Raw genomic sequence first — 21,955 nt, forward strand, 5'->3', positions numbered from 1 at the left:
AGGGCATCTGTGGCTTTACTCACAGGCTTCCTCTGCTGGGAGGGTCCCTTGACACAGGCCCTGCCTCTCCTGGGGCGCAGCTCCGGACCTCACCCCAGCTTCTGCCCAGCAGTCCACACACAGCCGCCCTCTGCCCAGGACCCCTCGCCTGGTGGCCACTCTCTTCAGCAGCATCCTTTTCAAATGACCTCTAGCTGACCTTTCTGCCCCAGGGTCCTACCATGGGGATACGCCCACTTTTGACCCTTTATCAGGGGTGCCGGCAGTGACTGTCCAGCTCAGCCCACCTCTGGGGCCCTGGCCACGTGAACTTCCTCGGGCAAGAGTGGGTTCCTGTCCTCAGAGAGCCCCACAGCAGGGAACACACAGAGAGCTCTCGGATCCCACCAAAGATGATTTCTAAGCCTGGAGTCTGGAGGTGGCTCTGATCCCAACCCCCACCCTTGACCTTGGGGAGGGGGAGGGGGCTTAGAGCACAGTTCTCAACATGGAAATTCTTAAAATGTCAATGCTTGTCTCACAGCGCTTGTCCAGTTCCTCTGTGGGTCAGGATATAATTAAGCATTCAGCTGTGAGCTTTTTCAACTAACCTCCATTCCTCTGGCCAGACTTTTATGTGCCATGAGTGCAAAGACTGCACGTGCATTTGCCTCCCCTTGCATGCCCAGATCCTCAGGCAGCCTGGCACAAAGTAGGGGCTCAAAAATACTTGTTGAATGAATAAATGAATGAATGAAGTGACAAGTCACGTGCATTTAATAAATGTTCACCAGACAAATAAATGAACTACAATCTGTCCCCCCAGCTCATTCATACATTCACTCATTCATTCAAAAATATTTATTGAAGTCCCACTTTCCTGATCCTCTGCTCTTTTGCTTTTCTCTCTTTCTCTTTTTTCTCTCTTTCTGCACTAGCAGGCAGAGCCCAGGTCTCAGCAATGAACCTCTTAACAATATCCTTAGGTTTAACAATTGCATGCTTGAATGTTCAACCATTTACAATTGTAATAATGAGACATTTAAACAGCAGACAGCTGGCACCAACATTCTCCTTGGAAGGAAATGGTCTTCCTCTGAGAAAACACCTTTGGAAGGTGGAAGGTGAACTGCAATCCAAACTGAGCCGGAGACCAAGTACACAGACAATGCTTGAACAGGCCCAAAAGAAAATGGTGGAAATGTGTTCTGCTCCTGAAAGGGAGTTGGAGCGATGAGAGCAGGAAGCCAAGAAGGAGAGGTAGAAGAGAGGAGCCAGAGAGGCGGATGAGACCAAGGCGACAAGGTAGGGCTGTCACAGTGTGGGAAAGGGTTAAGTTTAATTTTCACAAAGGGGAAGCCAGAGCCGGTTCTGCCCTTGGAGGAGGGAAGGAAGGGGGTTCAAGTGGCTTTCATGCACCAGGAATTTGAAAAGTGGCACCAAAGGGAGAAGGGCCAATGGTGAGAAGGGGAGGCAGGGCCTACATTGAAAGCGGCGCCAAATTCAAGAAGCGCCAGGAGGAAAACGTGTGCCCAGCCACTCGGAGGGCAGGAGTGGAGAGAGCCCGGGAGCAGGGACTGAGAGCAGAAACCCCTAACTTGGACGTCTCAGATAGGCTGTAACCCCCGAAGTACCCAATCAATGGGGAACAGGGGAGGGACACACGTGTTAGGTTTAGGTTATAAATATCATTGTTTCTTGTTGTTTGGCAGGCCAGCCATTTTATCCAAGTTGTGCCCCTTGCAAGATCGTTAATAAAATTCTTTTCTCCTCCACAATCGCGTGAGCTTTTGTCTCCTTACAGGTGCAGTTTTCTTTCTAACAAGAGGATCCGCTGAGACCAGGGATGCCTGAGGTTCCATTTGAGGCGGTTGCTTGTGCTTCTGTGCCTTTTCCATCCCCTCCCACTACCTTCAGGAGCACTGTGTGGTCACAGATACCAAGGAAAGGGTTGTGTCTAACACCCAGATGGTCAGCAGATATAAATCAGACACCTGCACCAAAACAGGAATCCAAACGTCAGCCCCTGGGAGTTTGCAGAAATCATGGGGAAGGTCTGGGACTTTCCAAAGATGGAGGTTTGGGGGATTCGGCTATCTTGTCTCCATCTCATGGGGCAGGCAGGCCCCAGCCAGGAGGTGTGCACATGAATTCAAAACAAAGTTTTTAAATAAAATACAATTTTAAACAGACTCAAGGAGATTGGTGTGGAAAGGGCTTTTTTTAAAAAAATAAGGGATGTAGTTAGTGCTGAGAGGTCGTTGATGCGACTCTGGACCTTGATGGCAGGTCGGCCTAAGCAAGGGGCTTCTGTTCCCAGGTGTGAACTCATCTCAAGGCCCTGCCCCCGCTCCTGCCCCCCCCCCCCACAGCCCACAGGGACCCTCCCTCCTCCCCAAGCCCTGAGGGCCTCTGTCCATGTCCTCATGTCTCCTGTGCGCCATCACCCCAACACTCCACGTGAATCAGGCTTGTTCTGGCTCGGAGCCCACCCACACCCCTGGTTAGATTGCCTCCCCCCACCCCCATCACAAGGCACGGACAGGTCTCCTGATTCTCATGTACCACCCGACAATGCCCAAAGTCGTGCCCAGGGTTGCCATGTGCTCCTCATGGCCACACAGCCACACGTCCTTGGCTGTGCTGCCTCCAGCCCACCCAGCCCACCCAGCAACACGACCCAAGAGAACACACAAGGCCACAGCCAGAGTCTGTGCCAGATGAACCATCCGACTAGTTTTATTGGGTGGGAACGGAGGGCCTTTCAAACACAGTGACAGACACAAAGTACCCTGATTAGGTTTTCAGGCATAACTTCACAGCAATCACTGCAGAATTGCTACTCATGCACGAGCTAGAATTATGCTGTGGGAGTTTTATGAACCACAGCTCGGGGAAACAGGTTGCCTGGAACAGAATTTGCATAAAAATAACAACTGCAGCCTCCCCTCCCAACTTTCTTTGTATAAGGAAGTGCTTTTCTGGAGGTCGAGGGCAGACACAAATCCACAGAGCAGGAGAGAGGCTCTGTGGGCGAAGGTCCCAGCTTCTTCACAGCCAGGGGCGCGTCTTGCCAGCGAACGGGGGTCTCCCCTTTCCTCCCCAGCGGGAAGGCCTCCACGGGGCACAGTGCAGTGTGGTTCGGGCCTTGGGAAAGCAAGGGAGAAATGGGGCCAAGGAACAGTTGCATGCGGCCACACACAGGAGGCCACAGAGGGATGAGGCAGTGCCACCAGCCCCCAAGGGACTGAGACGACAGCAATAAACCCCTCACCATCTTCAGGAGCACGTCCGGAGGGTCTGGGGCCACACCCAGGCGCAGGGCAGCCGGCAAAAGGCTTCCACGTGCCTGGCTGACCCTCGCAGTCTGTCGCGGCTTTATTTTGGAAGGGGGTGGCAAGGCAAACCCTGCACAACTGAACAATCCATTTCATGGTCACTGAGAGCATTAGCTTTAAGTATTATAAACACATACATATATTTATTTCACAGTTCAAACAGTACGGCTTTGAAGAAGCGTTATGGCTTTCTGAAGGGCTGGAAAGGGAATCTGCAGGTCCACCAGCCCCTGCTGCTCCCTAAGACACGTGCGTGGAGTGTGGGAGCCCCAGGGAGGAGCAGCTGGTCCCAAAGCCACCTTGGGCAGCGGGGCTTGCTCAGAAGCCAAAGACAATGAGAACCAAGGATCCTGCTTTAGAAAGGGTGCAGGCCCCCAGCAGGCTGGCAGGGGCGGCCACTTGGGACCCCTCCAGCTTCCTCTAAAGCAGCCATAGCCCCGTGGGGCTGACCTCACCAGGTGTGATAGCAACTCCCTCCACGCTCCTGCTTCGCCAACCTGTGGCCTTGAGTGTCTCTCCACCAAGTACAACTGCCTCCCCCTCCCACCCTACAGCTACAGCCAACCAATACTGTTGGCTCGGGGAGTTTGGGGTCCCAGGGAGGACTGAAGAGCAAACAGGTGCAAGAAGTGGGGGGCAGGGAGCAGATGCCTTATCAGCCCTTTGGAAGGAAGAAAGAAGTGCCTCAGGGGTCTAGAGCAGGACACTAGCCAGCACCCCCTGTCCTCCAGCCCCTCTCCCATAGAAGCTTGGACACCCAACCCCAGAGGCTACACCACTGTCATCTTTCTGAACCTCAGTAGAGGTGCTACCACCTGCCCTTTCCTCCTCGTAGGAATACTGTGAGGCTTAAATGAGCAAATGGGTAGTGGGATGTGTAATTATGGGGAGAAAAGTCATATTCTTAAATTCAAAAATAAAACCTAGGTCTGAGTCACTGCATAGGCAGCCCCCAGCCCCAGCTGAGACCTTGACCCTCTCCTGCCACCTCTAAGAAGGACACCATGGAGAGAGGTGGAGGTGCAGAGAGAGGATGCCCTGGTGACCCTGGTGGCCAAGCCCGAAGTCCCCCTGTAAGGTGGGAAGGTGGAAGGACCTCGCTTCCTCCCCTGCTCCCAACCTTTATTCTTGGGAGGAGGGGTAAATAACTGCCAATATCAGAAGGAAAAATGTAAGTCCAAAGGAGTGAGTTTACCCATCTCATTTCTCCTGCTTCAACAGATAAGGAGCCATTGCACCTAAGTGAACATCACAGCTGAAGACTAATCTTTTAAGCACCGAGACTCTTACGCATGTGTTTTCAGTGTTTAGGGATGGAAATAATTCTAAAGTGGGTAAGCTGCTTCCCCATCTCTTAAGCACAGTATACTGAACATCGTTTAGAGTTTTGGTTCCTCTGTGTGTTTGTGGACATCGCAGCACGAACTGAGCTAAAATGCTCTGTGGGACCAAAATGACCTCTGGGGCAATTTGTCCCTCCACTGAATGGCCTCAGATCACTTGGTGTTTCCTGAGATAGATAGTTTTGTTCTTTTTAATGCCATTGCTATTAGACGATTAGCTGCCACTTCTTGCTATAACTAGCACCTCTTACTATGTTTCTAATTTGCTTTATAAAGTATTAAAAACCAGAACCAAGTTCACACGAGTTGAACGTAAAATTGGAGTGAGTGCCATGAGGAATTTGCTTTTAGCATCTTGGCACCTGTTTTGGGGGCTCGCTTTCATTTTCCTTCCTCTGAGTCCTCAGCTACCTGGGGGCTGAGGGAACTTGCTGGATAAATGCCCCCGGGAAGGCAGATATGCCTTTAGCTTGTTTCAGTAAAAAATAAAAATAAAGTTTCTCGTTTAATGAGTCTTCAAGATGTTTGGGGAGTCTTATAAACTTTAGAGCTCAATGCACATCCTCAGAGGAAAGGGCAGGGGACTTGCCCTGCTTGAGGGGAAGAGACTGAGCACCAAGTACTCACTAGCTGGTTCTAACTCCAGCCTTTTCTGAAGGACGATAGAAAAGGAAGGAGGAGCAGAATGAAATGGCTGAGAACCCTAATCCCTGGGGGCCCAGCAGCCCCTGTTTCTGTGATTCCCCCTCATTTCCGCCTTCTGTTTTCCACAAGTACAGTGGAGAGGGCAAAGCACTGGGCCCCAGCCCAAAGGCCAGGCTTTTGCCACGTGCTAGGGGGTACAGCACCGCTCTGATGCTACCCCAGTACTGTCACAAAGTGACCCTCACCTGCTCTCAGGCCGTCTCAAGCTCCAGAGGCACCAACCCCTTAGCTCTGGTCACAAAATGCATCCTAATCCCAAGCACAGATGAATTCTTAAGGCAGGGACCCTCCAAGCCCGCTACGGCTGGGAGAAGAAATCTATGTACTTTGCTTTAAAAGTATGTCATACAACCAATCCAAGGTCCACAGAGAAAATGTGGCATTGGTGTGGGAAAAGTGGCCATGGTGGCTGCTGGGTGCAGGGAATGGGAGGAAGAGATGAGATGTGGAGGCATTTTCGGGACTTGGAGTTGTCCTGGGTGGTGCTGCAGGGACAGTTACCGGACATTGTAGATCTTCCCATGGCCAACTGGGTGGAACGTGGGAGAGTGTGGGCTATGATGTGGACCATTGACCATGAGGTGCAGCGATGCCCAGAGATGTACTTACCAAATGCAATGGATGTGTCATGATGATGGGAGAAGTGTTGCTGTGGGGGGAGTGGTGGGGTGGGGGCAGTGGGGTTGAATGGGACCTCATATTTTTTTAATGTAATATTTTTTAAAAATAAATAAAAAAATTAAAATAAAATAAAATAAAAGTATGTCATAATGTCTATTTAAATATTTTAAATGATCAGAAAAAGAAAAACTACTTGGTACCTTTCAGAAGTCCCAGGCCTGAATCAGATTTGGAGGGTGGTGGCCCAACTAGAGAAAAAATGAGGCGGAACAGGGCTCAGCTTGTTAAAAGACCACCGAGGGCAGGCCACGTGCCGTCCCTGGCCCACTGTCAGCATCTCTTGGGAACTTGTAGGAAGGCTCCACACCAGGCTTACCAATCAGGATCTCTAGGGTGGGAGTCAGTGAGGCAGGCTGCAGTGTGCATCTAGAACAGCACTGCTCAGCTGTGACTGCATCCTAGAATCATCTGGAGAGTCTGAGAAATCCTAATACCGAGGCCGCACCTCAGACTGACTGTGTCAGAATCTCCGGGGCTGGGGTCCAGACACGGGCATTTTAAATGCTGTTCAGATGATCCCAGTATGGCGCCAGGGCAGAGACTCTCTGCTTTAGGGCAGCAATTCAGGAAACTTTAAATAACAAAATGCTGGGCTCCACCCCCAGGCCAATGGACACAGATTCTCTGGGAGGAGGCGGACCTGGCACGGTTGTTTGTGGCTTTGTTTTTAAAGATCCCCATGTAATTCTAATGTGCACCCAGGGTTGAGAACCACTCATCTAGAACAGACTTGTACCCCAAAGCTGAGCAGATCCTTTAGGAGAAGGAAATGAGTGACTTGGTTGCCAAGGGAACCAGCTCCCAAGTGCAAAGAGAGACACTGATTTCTGGCTTTAGTGCCAAGAGCAAAGTCACCCTAGTGTGTATTTTCCTCCCTCTCTTTTCTCTGAGAAGAAAAAGAAGGTTCAAAGGCAAGAAAATGCAGAGGGAGATATCTTAAGAGCTCTAAAGCTATAAAGGACGGGGCAGGCTGTTCTCTCTCAAGACACCGGCTGGCCAGTGACGCAGTGACCCTCAGCAGGGGCGCCAAGGTCGCCAGTACCCAGGGGCCCACGGAGGGCTCAGACGCCTGCTCACAGCAAAAGCGAAAACTGCAATTCTGCACAACAGACACTAAAAATGTCATTGGAGAGGAGCTTGTGCCCCAGCAACTCTAGTTCCTCCTTTAAGAAGTCTCTGATCATTTGGAGGCCAAAAGAGAGTGTGTAAATGTTATTGATTCCTGAGCAGTTAATTTCTGTTGCTAGGTTAGTAGCGGATTCTGTTTTATATTTATACTTACAGAAAAAGCATAAGCTGGGTTATGTGCCAAATGCTTATTTTCACTCTTTTCCCACTCAAGGCCCTGTCTGAGTTTCAAGCCACATATTGTTACTAGGCTGGGGGCAGCGGTGAAACCACAGAGATTGTCAAGCCCGGGCTCTAAGCAACTGCACGTCGATGGCCATACTGCCCTGCACGTACCCCGTCTTGTCTAAACGGTTGCACCCTCCAGAAACACCCGCGGACGTCACACAGGCATCGCCACCCCTCGCCTAGATTCTGAGAACACAGGCTGAAGTTTTAACAACCACACAGGTAAGGCTGATGCACGCAGTGGACAGTCTACCCTCTGAAGAACACATGCATTTTCAGGAAGTGCTTTAGGGTGAAGTCTGCCTGTGAAGACTGGCCTAGCTTGCCCAGACCCCTGCAGAACAGCAGAGGACACGCCGTGGCCATGGACAGCTGAGCCTGGCGTCTGACCTGTGAGCCACCACCAGCCTCCTCCCGAGGGCTCTCGGCTCCCAGCGAGACAAGTCCAGACCGTGTGCCCAGCTCAGAAGGCACCAGCCCCTCCTCCCCACAAAACAACCCGAGCTCCCAGCCTTCCACGGGCATCCGGAGCAACATTTGGCAGAGTTCAGCTCATCTGTCTCCCAGAAGATAAATAAAGCATTTCCTCCAGCTGGTGAGTCACAGTTGAATCCCTCATACATTCCTACCCAGGCTGCACCTCAGCCACCACAATGCAAGGTCCTGACAAACCAGCATGAAGGATGGAAGGAAAGGAGGAAAAATAGACAGTGCCTTTCCTTCTTTTGTCTAAACCAGACAAAGAGGATTGGTTTGCAGGCAAGAATCAGCTTTATGGAGGGGGCGGGGGAAGGTAGCAGAGATGAAGTGGAGGAGCCTGCCGGCCACCCCGACACACATCCCAGTCCGCTGGCATCAGGACCCTGAGGACAGGTGGAGAAGTTCTCGTCTGGGTCAGTGCTTTGCATGTAGAAGGTATGAGGCAAAAACCAGCCAGTGCCACACTCTCGGAAGAGTCTCTCAGTTGACACTTTCCCCCAGGGGTCACTTGGGTTATTAATGCTGACCTGTTGGAGCCCTACAGGTAACTAGGTAGCCACTAGGTAACCAGAGGCCTCATTACTATAGTAAGCCCGTGATGATTATGGACCCCATGTGGCCCTGTGCCAGTGATGGGGACACTAAAATGAGCCAGATGTGGATATCTTCCCTCGGGGAAAGGATAGAGCGTCAGCCAAGAGCCGTCCATGCCGTATGCTGTAAGGGGGTCCCACCAGAAGCCAGAGATGACCGCTGCAGAAGCACAGAGGAGAGCCCAGCCCAGGCTCCCAGCGGGGAGGGGAAGAGGGGCCCTAAGCGGAAGGCCATCTGCAAAAGCAGCAGGGGAGGGGCAGGAGAGAGGCAGGGAGGGTGGGGGCCATGCCAGGCATCTGAACAGCTTGAGCAAGGCACAGTGGCGGGAGGACTATGGGTGGGGGGGTGGCAGCAGGGTCTCTGGAAGGTGAGTGAGCCAGCCTGGGCCACGCCCTGCATGGCCTGATGAGGAGCTGGACTTCAGGTGCAGACAGGCAATGGGCATCACCAAAGGGAATTCTCTGGAAGCAGAAAAATCACTCAGAAGGACCTGTGTTAGGACAGCGGTGGAGGTGATGCAAGCAGGGAATGAATTCAAGGAAATGGAGACTAGAAATTGACAACATTTCGTGAACATAAAAAGTGAAGAAGGAAGAGTGGTGGGTGACCTAAGTTTTGGGCCGAGTGGCTGGTCCTGTGGGATAACCAGTGCCCAGGTAGGCGGGGAGGCGAGGAGGCTGGGGGGGCCTGCCCTTCCCGAGGGGTCTCCTTCATGCTGGGCCCTGGGCTGGGCATTGCACAACACTCTTTCACTTGGCAACAGGCCGGGGTCACGTCCTCATTTCTCAGATGACCAACTGGAGAGCCTCTGGGGCGTCTGGGAGCTCCCCTGGGGTGACATGGCTAGTAAGTGGTGGAAGGAGATTTTTAGTCCAGGGTGTTCTTTTAATGACACCAGCTTTGGGCATGCAGAGGTTGATGGGCTGTGCAGGTGAGCAGGCAGATGCTCAGGGCAAGAAGTGGCCTGCAGGTAAGGGGCGGAAGATGCAAGGCCAGGAAGGACTGGAGGCTAGGAATAGATGGGATTTCTGTGGGAACATCCATAGTAAGAGAAGAGAACCCTGAGGAAGCTTTACAGAGGAGGAGTCAACAAAGAGGCTGAGCCTTTGGAGAGCCAGGAGAAGAGCCTGGGCAGAGTGGGGTGCTGGGACTCAAAAAGGGAGAGAACTTCAAAACGACCAGAGAGGCAGACCTTGTCAAACATTGCACGAATGTCAAGTAGGACCCCTAAGAAGTGTCCACTGCTTTGGCAGTTAAGATCTTTATCCCGCCAACCTTCAATTCAGAATTGACATCTGTCACCCCCCCTCCTCCTCTCCTGTAACTGAGCAGGACTTGCTATCATGCAGCACAACTCTCATGTGTGTTTGTGGCATTCTTTGTTTAAAGTCTGTCCACCACACACCAGATCATAAGTTCCACGAGGGCAGGGGCAGGTACATTCGCACTAGCTCCGCAGTACCTGACAAGGAGCACCCAGTAAATACTCTCGCACAGCCGTCACCCCCTGCTTCCTGCCCTGCTCAGCATAGACAGCAAGGGCACGCGCTCTGCTCTCTGCGGCAAAGTTGCTGCAGCTGCACCACTGAAATGTTCTCATAGGTCACGTCTGACCTTGAGCCACCTTCCTTTCTGCTTGGCCAAGCACTGACTCATTTACTTGTTTTCACTGCCTTTCAACCCTGGAGCAGTGGGTTTTGCACAAAGGAAGACATGATGGCTCTTTTGTTTGTAGGGAATTGATTCTCCTAAAATAAGAATTTCATGGGTCTCTGCGCTGCACAGTGGGATGGTCACAGAGCTGCAGAGGAACTGGGCAGAGGGCTTCCGGAATCACTGACCTGGGCTCTCTGAACTTTTGAAATGTGCTTTTCTCTTAGCCATGGCTGTATGATTTACTGGCCGCAGGATAACAGCGTGGCATGAAAGTCAGGAGATGGGGTGAGTCCCAGCTGAGCCATGAGCTAGCTGTGTGGCACTTAACATATGCAAAATATGGAACTGGCCTTGACTCCCCTCCAGTGCCAGACCAGCATTCATTCCACTGGAGTGGTTTAGTGCTGCAGCCAGGGGCAGGGTGAGGGGCTCCTGAGAAGCAGAGACCTCTCCCAGAGCCATGACAGCCTCCTGGGCCCCCAAGCCTCTGGAGTATTTATCCCCAAAGTAGGGCCCAGCTACCGCCCCCTTGTGGCATCTCAGTCAGTATCCGTCTTCTTCCAGCCCTGGGGACGCTGGCTGGAAGGTGGGTGAAACAAGTTTGGAGCGCAGGCTTTGGGCGATGCAGACCTGGCCATAGGTCCTTCCGCTAGGAGCCTGATCTTGGGAAAGTCACTGAATCACTGAGCCTCTGTCTCCTCACCTGTCCCATCAGAACCACCTTACCGCAAGGGGGTCTTGTGATGAGAGAGAACGTGGGGAAGGAGCACAGAAAGAGAACCTGGTAAATCTTATTTATTAGAATAAATGTTATTTATGGCTTATATCCATACCTAATGAATGCCTTAAAAAATTAGAAATTATAGGGATCCTAGAGATGTTTTCTAAGCCTTTTCTTGTAGAAAGAAGGAAACTGAGACCCCCGAGGGAGAAGAAGGGACTTGCCCTGGGACCCAAAGGCAGAAATGGGACTAGCCAGGTCTCCCAACTCCTCCATGAGATGGACCCTGATGCTCCACCCCCAGCTCCTGGGAGGGGCCTGGCTGGGGACAGATACTAAACCTGACACCCCAGCTATGGGTACCCTGCTACCTGCCTTGCTGAAGTTCCTGCCCCAAGCACTGCCCCATGACCCAGAGTCTCCTGTTAGAGGCTTCTGCCCAGCAGGCACTCAGGAATGACCTGGCCCTGCTTCCTTGAGTGGGACCAGAAGGTCCTTAAGAGCCCCTGGTTCTAACATTCCATGGTTTCAAGAACTGGATTCAATCAACTATAAAGAAATGGCTGAATCCTCATTTAGCTAGAATCTTTCTTGGGAGAATAAGCAAATCTCAAGAAATCAGTCACTAACGGTCCTTGTGTAGTCTCTTCCTATTTATAAAGCGCTCAGGCCTCCATTGCCTCATTGGCCACTGCCCCATTGGACAGACAAGCAGCGAGAGGTTTCCCCAAGGCCCCACTGCTTATAAGCCACAGGCCGAGACTGGAACTCAGCATGCGAGGAAAATCAGTGCACTCTACGACAACCCGCAAACATGAAACGGAACTCTGTCCAGAAAGGAGCCCAGGTCAGGTGAGAGCCTGTGCTCTCTTGCCTCTCACTGCTGGGCCTTTGCTCTGCCTGTGAATGAGGGCATCACGTGGAAGATCCTGCTCCCTGCTGCACTCCTGCAGCTCGTCTTCTCCTAGAGCTCTCTGCACCCAGGACTGGGATTTCTTTATGGTCTGCCCTCCCCCCAGAAGGCAGGGATCATACATTTATTTGTCATCAAAGTAGGCTTCCTGGAAATGTCTGAGAGGGAGTGAAGAAGGAAGGGATAGATGGGTGGGAGAGAGCGAGGGAGGGAGCGATTCCAGCACTAATACCCTATGATCCCCCAAAGCTAAGTCTAAGGCAATGCACCAACAGCTTCCTCAGGCATGGCCATGTCAGTGGTGGAAACAGCAGGGGGAAGCAAAGGGAATGAATTTTGGGGGTGAAACCAATAGGTTAACCCTTTTAGCCTAGGCACAGCTCCAACCCGAAGCTCGGGCCCTGTCCACTCGCATGCGTGAAGACTGCCAGTCTGTGCAATGGGCGAGTTTTCCCTCATTACAGTCAAAACCTCAGGAGTGCTGGTGTGGGAGGCCACGATGCTCGTCCACTACGCTCACCGTGAGCAGAACGGGTTACGCTTTCCAGCTGGGAGCCTGTGGTTCTGTGTCAGGAACACAATGTAACAGGCTTCTGCTGTATGCAGGAGCATACAGAGCAACAGAGCTGAAAATAAGGAAACAGAAGAGGAAGCAAATGGCTAAGCACTTGAGTCGATAACATTGGCTTGGAAAACTTAGTGCAAATGCCTCGTCTGGTTTATTTCCTTCTCACAAAAGATCAAATGCAGGATTAAACCTGGAGGCACCGAGACTGTGTGAGCATCCGAGGATTTGTTTGAAAGGCCGTGGCTCTCCTAAGCTGACCGTGTCTCACAGAAGATGCTAGCACACAGGCCTTGCCTTGGATCTCCCAGCATCACTCAGTGAGCCCTGGTCATTGATGTGCCTGTGATCGATGAGTCCCTGGGCTGGTCGGAGCCACTCTTTATTCCCAGGAAGGTCGGGCCGCTGGGTTGGCTCTAAGCTCTGGGATTCTGGAGAGCAACACGTGGCTGAGCCCTCTCTGGAAGCCAAAAGTCTGAATTAAATCTTGACTGAGCTCAAGTGTGCGCTCTCTTTTCCACTCTCTGCAGAGCCTTCCTTCAGCTGTGACAAGGCCACTACAGTTTGTGCTCTCTCGGTTGCTAAAACTGAATGGACATGTGCTTTATTCGCTTGCAGTCCCCAAGACCCCCCATCGTGAGGGGTGGCCCAGTAGCGTGCTGCCTGTTTGGAGCAAGAGCCCTGGCGGCTGACGGCCCAGCCGACTCTGCCCGGGTGCCCATCCTTGCCTCCATCCCCACGGGACCCAAGCACAAAGCCGAACTACTGAGGAAGCTACTGCCCCAGGCTGGCCAGAGGCGCACCCCGGTTCTGCCCGGAGGGAGGGTCGGACAGAAGGTTCCGTTCGTCCCAAGTGTGGGCCCTGCAGCCCGCGGGAGCCGCCCTCAGCAGCAGCTGCAGGTGCCCGTGTGCACGCGGAGGATGCCGCGGCTGTGCAGGTGCAGGAAGTTGAAGATCTCGGAGGGCATGGCGTGGAAGCCGGGGCGGGGCTTGACGTTGTCATAGTAGTGGTGGGTGATGTAGAGGCCCGAAGGGTTCATGGGAAAGGCCCAGAAGCCGAAGAGGTGCACCTCCTCGCAGAGCTCGAGCGCCGCCGTGGCCAGGATGAGGCCGGTGCTGATGCGCTTGGCGCGCACGCCCAGGGTGAGCCAGTAGCGCGACACGTTGACCAGGTACTGCGGGTGGAAGTAGTAGACGGCCTGCGGCGACTGGAAGTCGTCCAGCACGTACTTGACGCGGATGGACACGTCGGTGTTGCGCGTGTTGTAGAAGGCGGGCAGCAGCACCGACGCGTTCTCGTAGACCTGCAGCACGCGGTAGAAGGGCCGCCGCCACTTCTCCAGCTTGTGGAACCTGGGGAGGGCGGCCGCGGGTGAGGGGCGTCCAGGCCCCCTCCCCCACCCTGCACCGTGACCCGGGAGGCTCACGAGGCCACCCCTGCCTGGCCTCAGCTCAAGCACCCCAGCGTGTTTTCCACCTTCCCAAAGAGGCACAGTCTTGTAAGTGGGTGTAGGGGAGGCCAGTCAGAACCCAAAGGGACAAACATCCTGGGTGTAGCTGCAGGGAGAGGAGGATGCTTAACCCACGAGGGCGAGGGCCCAGGTTGGGTGGGGGGGGGGGACTTTCCCTGTGACCCTCACATCCTTCCCTTCCCCTGCCTTCCCCAAGGTCCTGGTGCCAGACACCAAAGGGACCCGCCTGTCCTCAGCCTCCTCCTCCCAGCCTGTAGGCACTGCCCACACCCTGTGCTTTACATTAAACAGCCTCCTTGGTTTCTGGGGTGCTGGGAGTCCTGGCTCACCTCTGCCCCTAGGACTGCCCCTTCCACCCTGACTTGGGCCCTGGTGTCCTCTTCCCACCTCTGAAGTGGGTGTTCCAGGAAATAACTAACCCCACCCCCTCCTCACGTCTGTCTCCCACTTCCCTCCTCCTTCCCCTTCATGCCACCAGGATGGTGTGGCTTTGCCCAGGGCTGGGATTTCAACACTTTAACTACCTCCCCCAAGGCCTCCCAGACCCCAGGAAGACGGCCAGGATATGGGGCGGGGAATCTGCATGAGGCTCCTCCCCAGTGCCCCCCCACAGAGGGTGCTGCTGTGCCCGGGGCGCACACTGGGAAGCTCTCTGACCCATCTCTAGGTGGAAACGGTCTAGACCAGGGCTGTCCAAAAGAAGTTTAACCCAGGCCACAGATATAATTTCAAACATTCTAATAACCACATTTAAATAAGTAGAAAGTGGTGAAATTAAACTTTATAATATAGTGTCATTTAACCTGATATATCCAAAATACTAGCATATCAGCATGTACACAGTATAAAACATCAATGGAATATGTTACATCCTTTTTTCCACATCAAGTCTTTGGTGTGTGCCTTACATGCACTGAAAGCAATCTCAATCTGGACTAGCCACATCGCAAGTGCCCCACAGCCATGTGGGACTAGTGGCTACCGTGGGGACGGCACAGCTTTAGAAAGAGGGCCACCGACCTCTCCGTGATGATGCTGGGGTTCACAGTGACCACGTCCGTCTTTACCCCCACATCCATGGTGTACTTCTCTGAGATGGGGGGTAGATTGCACCTGCAGAAGAGACAAGGGTGCATGTGGTCAGTCATTCTACAGGTGGAGCGGGGGAGTGAGTGAGGGCAAGGGCAAGGAAGGGATGGTGACCAGGTGGGCAGGGGGCAGCCAAGGGGGCTGGCTGGGTAGAACCAGTGTGGCCAAGTGATAAGATAATGGTCCTTTTGCTCCGTGCCAGACCTAAGGAGAGCAAACAGGCCCAGCCCTGGTCTTGCTGCAATTCCAATCACATGGGGCAGAGAGACCACCAACTGTAATACATGTATTTGTATGTATCTAGGATATATATAATATATATAAAGCTGCAGTATGTGCTCTGTGGGGCAGAATCATGGCTCTTGGAGGACAGATGGCAGAGGGGCCACCCCTTATCTGGGAAGTTTAGAAGGCTTCCCTGAGGATGTGATGCTCTAGCTGAGGTCCAAAGGAGGAAGCAAGCAAAACCCATTGGCAGGAGACAGGCTAAATAAATGTGGGATATACTCAAGGATGACTCTTAGAAATGCACTATTGAGTGAAGGAAGCACATCAAAGCAGTGTTCAGATGGAACACCATTTGTATGAAGCCCCTGTGGAGAGAGAGTAATGGTCCCCAAAGATGTCCATGTCCTAATCCCTAGAACCTGGGAATATGTTATCTTATATGACAAAAGGGACTGTGCAGATGAGATGAAGGCTCTAGAGATGGGGAAAGGCTCCTGGATTACCTGGGTGGGGCCAGTGTAATCACAACTGTCAGTATAAGAGAAGGTGACGTGACAAAAGAAGGAAAAAGAAGAAAATGTGACAAAAGAAGCAGAGTCAGAGAGAGACACTGGAAGATGCCATGCCACTGGCTTAGAAGGGGCCACCAGCCCAGGAATGCAGGTGGCCTCTAGAAGGTGGAAAAGACAAGGACGCATTCTCCCCCTACAGCCTTCAGAAAGAAAGGCTGCCAACACCTTGACATTAGCCGGGGGAAACTTCTGACCTCCAGACTGTACGATAATAGGTTTGTGTTGTTTTAAGGCACTTACTTGGTGGTGATTTATTACAATAGCAATAGGAATCTAATGCAGCCCTGAAGCAAGCAAAATTAAATGGTATAATGGGACTTAAAAATGTTTTAATCCATCATAGTTAAAAGTGTTTAACAACAGTGCAAGGTATTGGTAGTAGGGGAGGTATGAGAGCCCTGTATGATGTTATGTAAGTTTGCTTTGTAAGTTCACATCTGTTATGATACACTTATTGTTTAAGTATGTTCATGTAAGAATTATATACTTCAATAAATTTTTTTAAATTAAAAAAAATGTTTTAATCCATGGAACTGCACTACACCAACAGTGAACCTTAGTTAAACTATGGACTCTGGTCCATATTACAACTATAAAAATGTGCTATCATCAGTTGTAATAAATGTTCCACACCAATGTAAGGTATTAATAATAGGGCGATATATGGGAATCCTGTATTTTACGCATAATTGTTCTGTAAAAACCTACAACTTCTCTAATAAAGAAAAAAAAGTTTTAATTAAACGATAAATTGTTTATGGACACTTTTACATGTGATACAACACTTTTTAGTGATGAGGGCATGCACCTACAAAATTCAGGGTGGTATATGGCCGGGAAGGAAGGGGCCACACCACCAGGGACGATGGCCTTGTTGTGGATCTGTCCTTAATCGAGGGGCAAGCTATGGGCTTAAGGAATGACTGCGCAGAAGAACCCTTTGTAACAGAACCAGGACCGCCACCTGCAGCCACACCCCATCAGACCACAGGGGAGGCAGGTTACAGTCCCCTTAGAGGCAGGGGGCATGTCTGCAGTCAGCTACCATTTAGTGAGCGCCCACGATGTGCCAGGGGCTTTCGTGGGATTAAATGAGACCTCCACCCCTTAGGTAGACGTTAGGATGCCTGAGCTGCAAATGAAAAATCAGATGTCGAGAGAGAGCAGGAAATTGCTGCTGTCATGGTAGAGAAGAGGAGACCCCATTTCAATTGTCAAAAGCACATGATCCCAGCAAAGAATGTCACCCCCTGAAATTTTCCATCTGTGAAAAGAGAGGACTATTAAAAAGTAATATTATTTACTATATCAAAATCTCTTGTGTGTCCCACACTGAATGTTTTACACATGTCAACTCATTTAATCCTTACATTAACCCCAAGGGAGGGTGGGGGGAAGTACTGTTAATATCCTTATCAGGGAAGGATATTGGCCCAGTGGTTAGGGCATCCGTCTACCACACAGGAGGTCCCTGGTTCAAACCCCGGGCCTCCTTGACCCGTGTGGAGCTGGCCCACATGCAGTGCTGATGCGCGCAAGGAGTGCTGTGCCACGCAGGGGTGTCCCTGCGTAGGGGAGCCCCACGTGCAAGGAGTGTGCCCTGTAAGGAGAGCCGCCCAGCACAAAAGAAAGTGCAGCCTGCCCAAGAATGGGCACAGCAAGATGATGCAACAAAAAGAAACACAGATTCCCGTCCTGCTGATAAGGATAGAAACGGTCACAGAAGAACACACAGTGAATGGGCACAGAGAGCAGACAACCAGTGGGGGGGAGGGGAGAGGAAAAAATACAAAAATAAATCCTTAAAAAAAAATCCTTATCAAACATTTCAGGAAATAAAGGCACAGAGCAGTTAGGTAACTTACCCAAAATAACACAGCACCTAATTTAAACCCAGGCTGCCCAGCTTCAGAGCCCACGGGCTGTAAGCACTCTACTACCCTACTTCTCAGCTCCTCATTCTGACCTTCAGTCAGGACAATTTGCTGAATGAGGATGATGTGCCAGCTGAGATACCAGCCACTGCAAACCAGAACCATTCGTGTGTTTCCAGTCTCCACAGATGAGACAACCCTGAAGATCCCTGCTGGGCACTGGATGGCTGGGGGCCCAGAGGAGGGGCCCCTCAATCACAATGGGGGTGCACGTGGGGCCAGCCAGGGAAGGAGGTGGTGATTCTTGAGCTAAGCATGGAAGGACAAGAGGGAGTTGGCAAAGCAGAAAGGAGGGGAAACCATCCCGGCAGGAGAGACAGAACATGGAAATCGGCGTGGCTGCCGCCCCGGGGGCGCCAATGCGTGTCCAGTTCCCGCGGTGCTAAGCGCTTCGCAGGTTCCATCTCACTGAATCCCACAACTCTCTGGGGAAGCTGCCGTCATCATCCCCCTTTGGCTGCTGAGGCAGCCAAGGCTCCCAGGTCACCTGCCTGGGAGAGCCCGGGCCCACGCAGACCCCAGCGCCTGCGCCTTTAGCCGCCACCTGGACTTCTCCCTGAAGGCGGAAACGTGGCCGGGCAAGGGTTCAGTGCAGGCCGGCGGCTGTGAGGTCACAGGCGACTGAACCCTCAGTCCCGGCCTCGACTGAGCGCGGGGAGCACGTGGGCAGCAGGGGAGGCAGCACACCCACAGCGCCCGCCACAGGTGGCGTCTGTTTCCAAGGTCGTGGCAGGGCGACTGCGGCTTCCCTCCTGTTAGTGACAGAAGGCTGACACTGTACAGCCGGGGGCCCAAAATACTCAGGAGCGCCTTTATTTTAGGACCTCCAGTCATACCCCCAGGCCGAGAGGGACAGAGAACAGACATCTGCCGCAGGCTGAGGGGGCCTCCGGCCAGTGAGCAAGGGATGGCATGGCAGGTGCTGACGGGAGGGGTGCAGGGGCGCTTTGCAAAAGACTGGAGCCGGCTCATCCTTGGCTGAATCCCAAGCAGGATCTAGGATGCTTAGACTCCCTGGCGGAAACAAATCTCCCCACCACTGCGCTACTTGGGGGTCGGTCTTAAGTTATGCCGAGGATTGAGGCAACAGTCTTGACCTCTGGACTTAAACAGGTCCTTTTTTAACTTAAACACTTACACGGAGGTTACCGTGGTCCAGGCTCTCTTCTGAGGGCTGTACAAATGTCGCCTCATTTATTCCTAACAACCCAGAAGGGAGGTGTGATTTTTTTTTCCATTTTGCAAGTGAGGAAACTGAGGCACAGAGTAACTTGCCTGAGGTTCCACAGCTAGTAAATGGCAGAGCCAAGATTTGAAGCCGTTAATCTGGCTCGGGCTCCCAGTCACCGTGCTATCCACCCGAGGAAAGCAGAGGGCCGGGTTGGGTGTCCACACTGAAAGCTAGCTGTCTACACTGTGCCGCCCCACCAGATAACTGCCAGGCTGACCCTAGGACCCAGGAAGCAGGCCTCGGTCTCACCCCCCTGGTGCCCACTGCCTGTGCCTCTGAACTGGCCCTTTCCCTGCTCTGGGCTGGCAGGAGTGGAGGGACCCTAAGGAGGGCTCTGGAGAAGGTCTAGGCCTGCCTCCTGGAGAGCTGGAGGGGGAAACGGCAGAAAGACGTCCCGGGAAGCCTCCAGGCTGGGTCTGCCTCCCCCTACTCAAGAAAGGAATTACCAGACAGATTTCGGCAGTGCAGCCTGAATGCAGCCGAAGGGACAGGATGGCATGTCCGGTGCCTCCCTCCCCACCCAGAGTGGCCCAAAGATCCATGATGCATGGCATCCACATCTGACCTTTACTCTCTCACACCGCCCATTCTGCAGACATGCAAACGGAGGACCTGAGAAGTTCAAGAACTTATCCCCCGAGAGCCGGGGAGGGAGAGGAAAGGGCTGCCCCCGGCAGGGGCAGGGCGGGCACAGAGGAGGAGGCGGCGGGCAGGCCCAGGGCGACGCTGTTACCGGAACACAAAGTCAGCGCTGTTGATCTCCCTCCCGCAGCGGCTGTTCTTCAGGATGCCCCCGTTGCCCACCACGGCACACTTCTTAAACTGGGACCGGTAGTAGGGCATGTCCTGGGGGACAGAGGCAGAGCGGTCAGAGGCAAGGCCCGGCCCCGCCCTCACCGGCACCCCACCTCGGTCCCCGGGCCCCCCTCCACCAGCTCCGGGCCCCCCAGGACAGCCTTGTGGAGAAGGTGGGCGGGAAGGGTTATTCCACTTTGCAGGTGAGACGAGGCCAAGCGGGGCTCTCCCTTCCTGGAGCCAGAGCCCAGGTCTCCAGGGCGTTTTGCAAGAAACCCTGGGATGTCTTAGGTTTCCAGAGAGAAGGAAGCACAGGCCTGGCTCACCCGCTTGTCCCGAAGCCCCCGGTTTTCCCAGTGTTGGCAGGGCTCGGCTTCTTGTATGACTTCTGGTCTGTGTTTTTAAACGGCCAATGCCGATGTTCTAGGGTCAAGGACAGTGGGGGGGGGGGCAGGCCCCCAGGGAAGAGACCTTAAACCTGGTCCTCACCCCTTTCAGCTCAGGACGAGGTGTAGACCCTCCTGCTCCACGGGGAGAACACGCGCCTAGGGCAGAAGGGACCAAGGGACTGGGACAGAGGCCAGGACTGGACAGCAGCAGGGGCAAGAGACCAGGAAGTAAACAAGGAAGGCCACGTCAGAGGGGAGCGATGAGAGGTCGACCCCCAGGGCCTCTGCGGAGAGGGGGCCCTGAGCACAGGCCAGGACCCCACACGCGCAGTGGGGGCCTTCCCGGGGCCCTGGGAGTGGCCGTCACGCGCACTCTGACCTCCTCACACCTCTAATGGGTTGTCTTGGTCTGGACACTGGCAGGAGGCCACAGGAAAGGTGGACAGAGAAAGAAAATACCAGTGTGACGGGAACCTGGCTCGGCCATGTCCCCCCTCCAGGGCACAGTCCCCCCTGGACAACCTGAGGCAGTCACGTGGTGCAGAGCAGGACGCAAGCCTGGGGCTCAAGGGTAGGGTGCCCAGGACTGAGGGGGCTCCAGGAACACAGACTAGAATGAATGAGTGGGGCACCCAAGTTAAAAAAAATTTTAATCCTGATTTTTCTGAATAATAGGTTGAGGGGACCCTGGGCAGGTTTTATGACCCTCAGAAAATCAGGTTTTCCATCTCTAAAATAAGGCTGATATTTTGCATATAATTCAGTGAGATTGTGTAAAGCAGGGTTTCCCAACCTCAGCACTATTGAAATTTTGGGCCAGCTAATTCTTGGTTGTGGGAGTTGACCTGTGCATTGTAGGGTGTTTAGCAGCATCTCTCACGTCTCCCCACTAAGTGCTGGGAGCATACCCCAAGTTGTGACAATCAAAAATGTCTCCAATCTTTGTCAAATGTCCCCTGGGGCATGAGAGCCCCTGGTTGAAACCCCTTGGTGTAAATGAAGAGCCCACCCTGTGCCATACCTGGCCCAGAGGTGCTTCAGCAAAGGGATAAAGTTATCATTACTGGATGACCCTAACATCCCCTCCAGCTCTGACACCTGTCCTGGGCCAGCAGGCCCTCCTGCTCCTAGCATGCCCCAGCTGGTCAGCCACTTCCCGAGAGGGACACGGTCAGTGTCCTGGGCTTCCAGTGGGCCCAGCTGCCAGAAGAGCATGGAAAATCACACTGCACGGGATCATTGCAAGTTAGGCTAAATCTAAAGGAGATACTGCATCTGTGTCCTTATTCACAGCCAGGATGGAAAACAAGAGCATCAAACAGCCAGGGGGGAAACTGCACTGTTTGACTTCTACCAGATTCTAAGTCATCTTGGGAGAAATCATCAAAGGCTTATTATATTCTATGTCACTGTTTCCCAAACTTCCATAAATCAAGAACGATCTGGGTACTTTTTAAAAATATAAATTCCTGGCATTGCCCACACAAGAGGACACTCACCTGCCCTCCCCAGCCTGGTGGTCCAGGGCTGGCAAGCCCCAGCCTTGTAAAGAGGGCTCAATCCCATCATCCTCCAACCCTGAAGAGGAGGGGGAAGGGGTGGGCTCCCCCCACCTTCAGCACACCCACGAAAGGCCCGCACCTTCCCAGTGCACTCTGGGACTGCAGCGAAGCACGCTGGACTTCATTCATTCACACTCTCCAGAGGAACCAGCAGCCAAGAGCCCCTCCACCGTTCTACAAACTCAGCAGCTGCCCTGCCCTGGGGCCGGCGCCGGCTAGGAAGTGGGTATAACTGCTTCCCATGGAAACGTTCTCCTCTCCAGAGGCTGGACTGCCACTCCCACACCTGGCTAATCAGCAGAACTGGGCGCAGAGCCGACAGTCAACTCAGAAGTGCGTGTGTGCCCCTGAG

At 53.1% G+C, this 21,955-nt stretch overlaps 1 protein-coding gene across 4 annotated transcripts in view; it reads right to left on the bottom strand.

The window, feature by feature from the left end:
* Nucleotides 1-2,689: 2,689 nt before the first annotated feature.
* ST8SIA5 (ST8 alpha-N-acetyl-neuraminide alpha-2,8-sialyltransferase 5) overlaps nucleotides 2,690-21,955 on the bottom strand; it is an 82,000-nt gene continuing 62,734 nt past the window's right edge. For 3 of the 4 annotated variants that reach the window (XM_058277622.2, XM_058277620.2, XM_071208525.1), the window contains 3 exons: nucleotides 19,591-19,703; nucleotides 14,824-14,916; nucleotides 10,913-13,684 (listed from right to left, as the gene is read on the bottom strand). In XM_058277622.2, the coding sequence (XP_058133605.1) occupies nucleotides 13,216-13,684; nucleotides 14,824-14,916; nucleotides 19,591-19,703 (675 nt within the window). In that variant the 3' untranslated portion in view covers nucleotides 10,913-13,215. Of the gene's footprint in view, nucleotides 13,685-14,823; nucleotides 14,917-19,590; nucleotides 19,704-21,955 lie in introns of all 4 variants that reach the window. The other variant, XM_058277621.2, reaches the window with a different exon arrangement.

This window comes from Dasypus novemcinctus, chromosome 16, assembly GCF_030445035.2.
Source record: "Dasypus novemcinctus isolate mDasNov1 chromosome 16, mDasNov1.1.hap2, whole genome shotgun sequence".
In the NCBI taxonomy this organism is placed as follows: domain Eukaryota; kingdom Metazoa; phylum Chordata; class Mammalia; order Cingulata; family Dasypodidae; genus Dasypus; species Dasypus novemcinctus.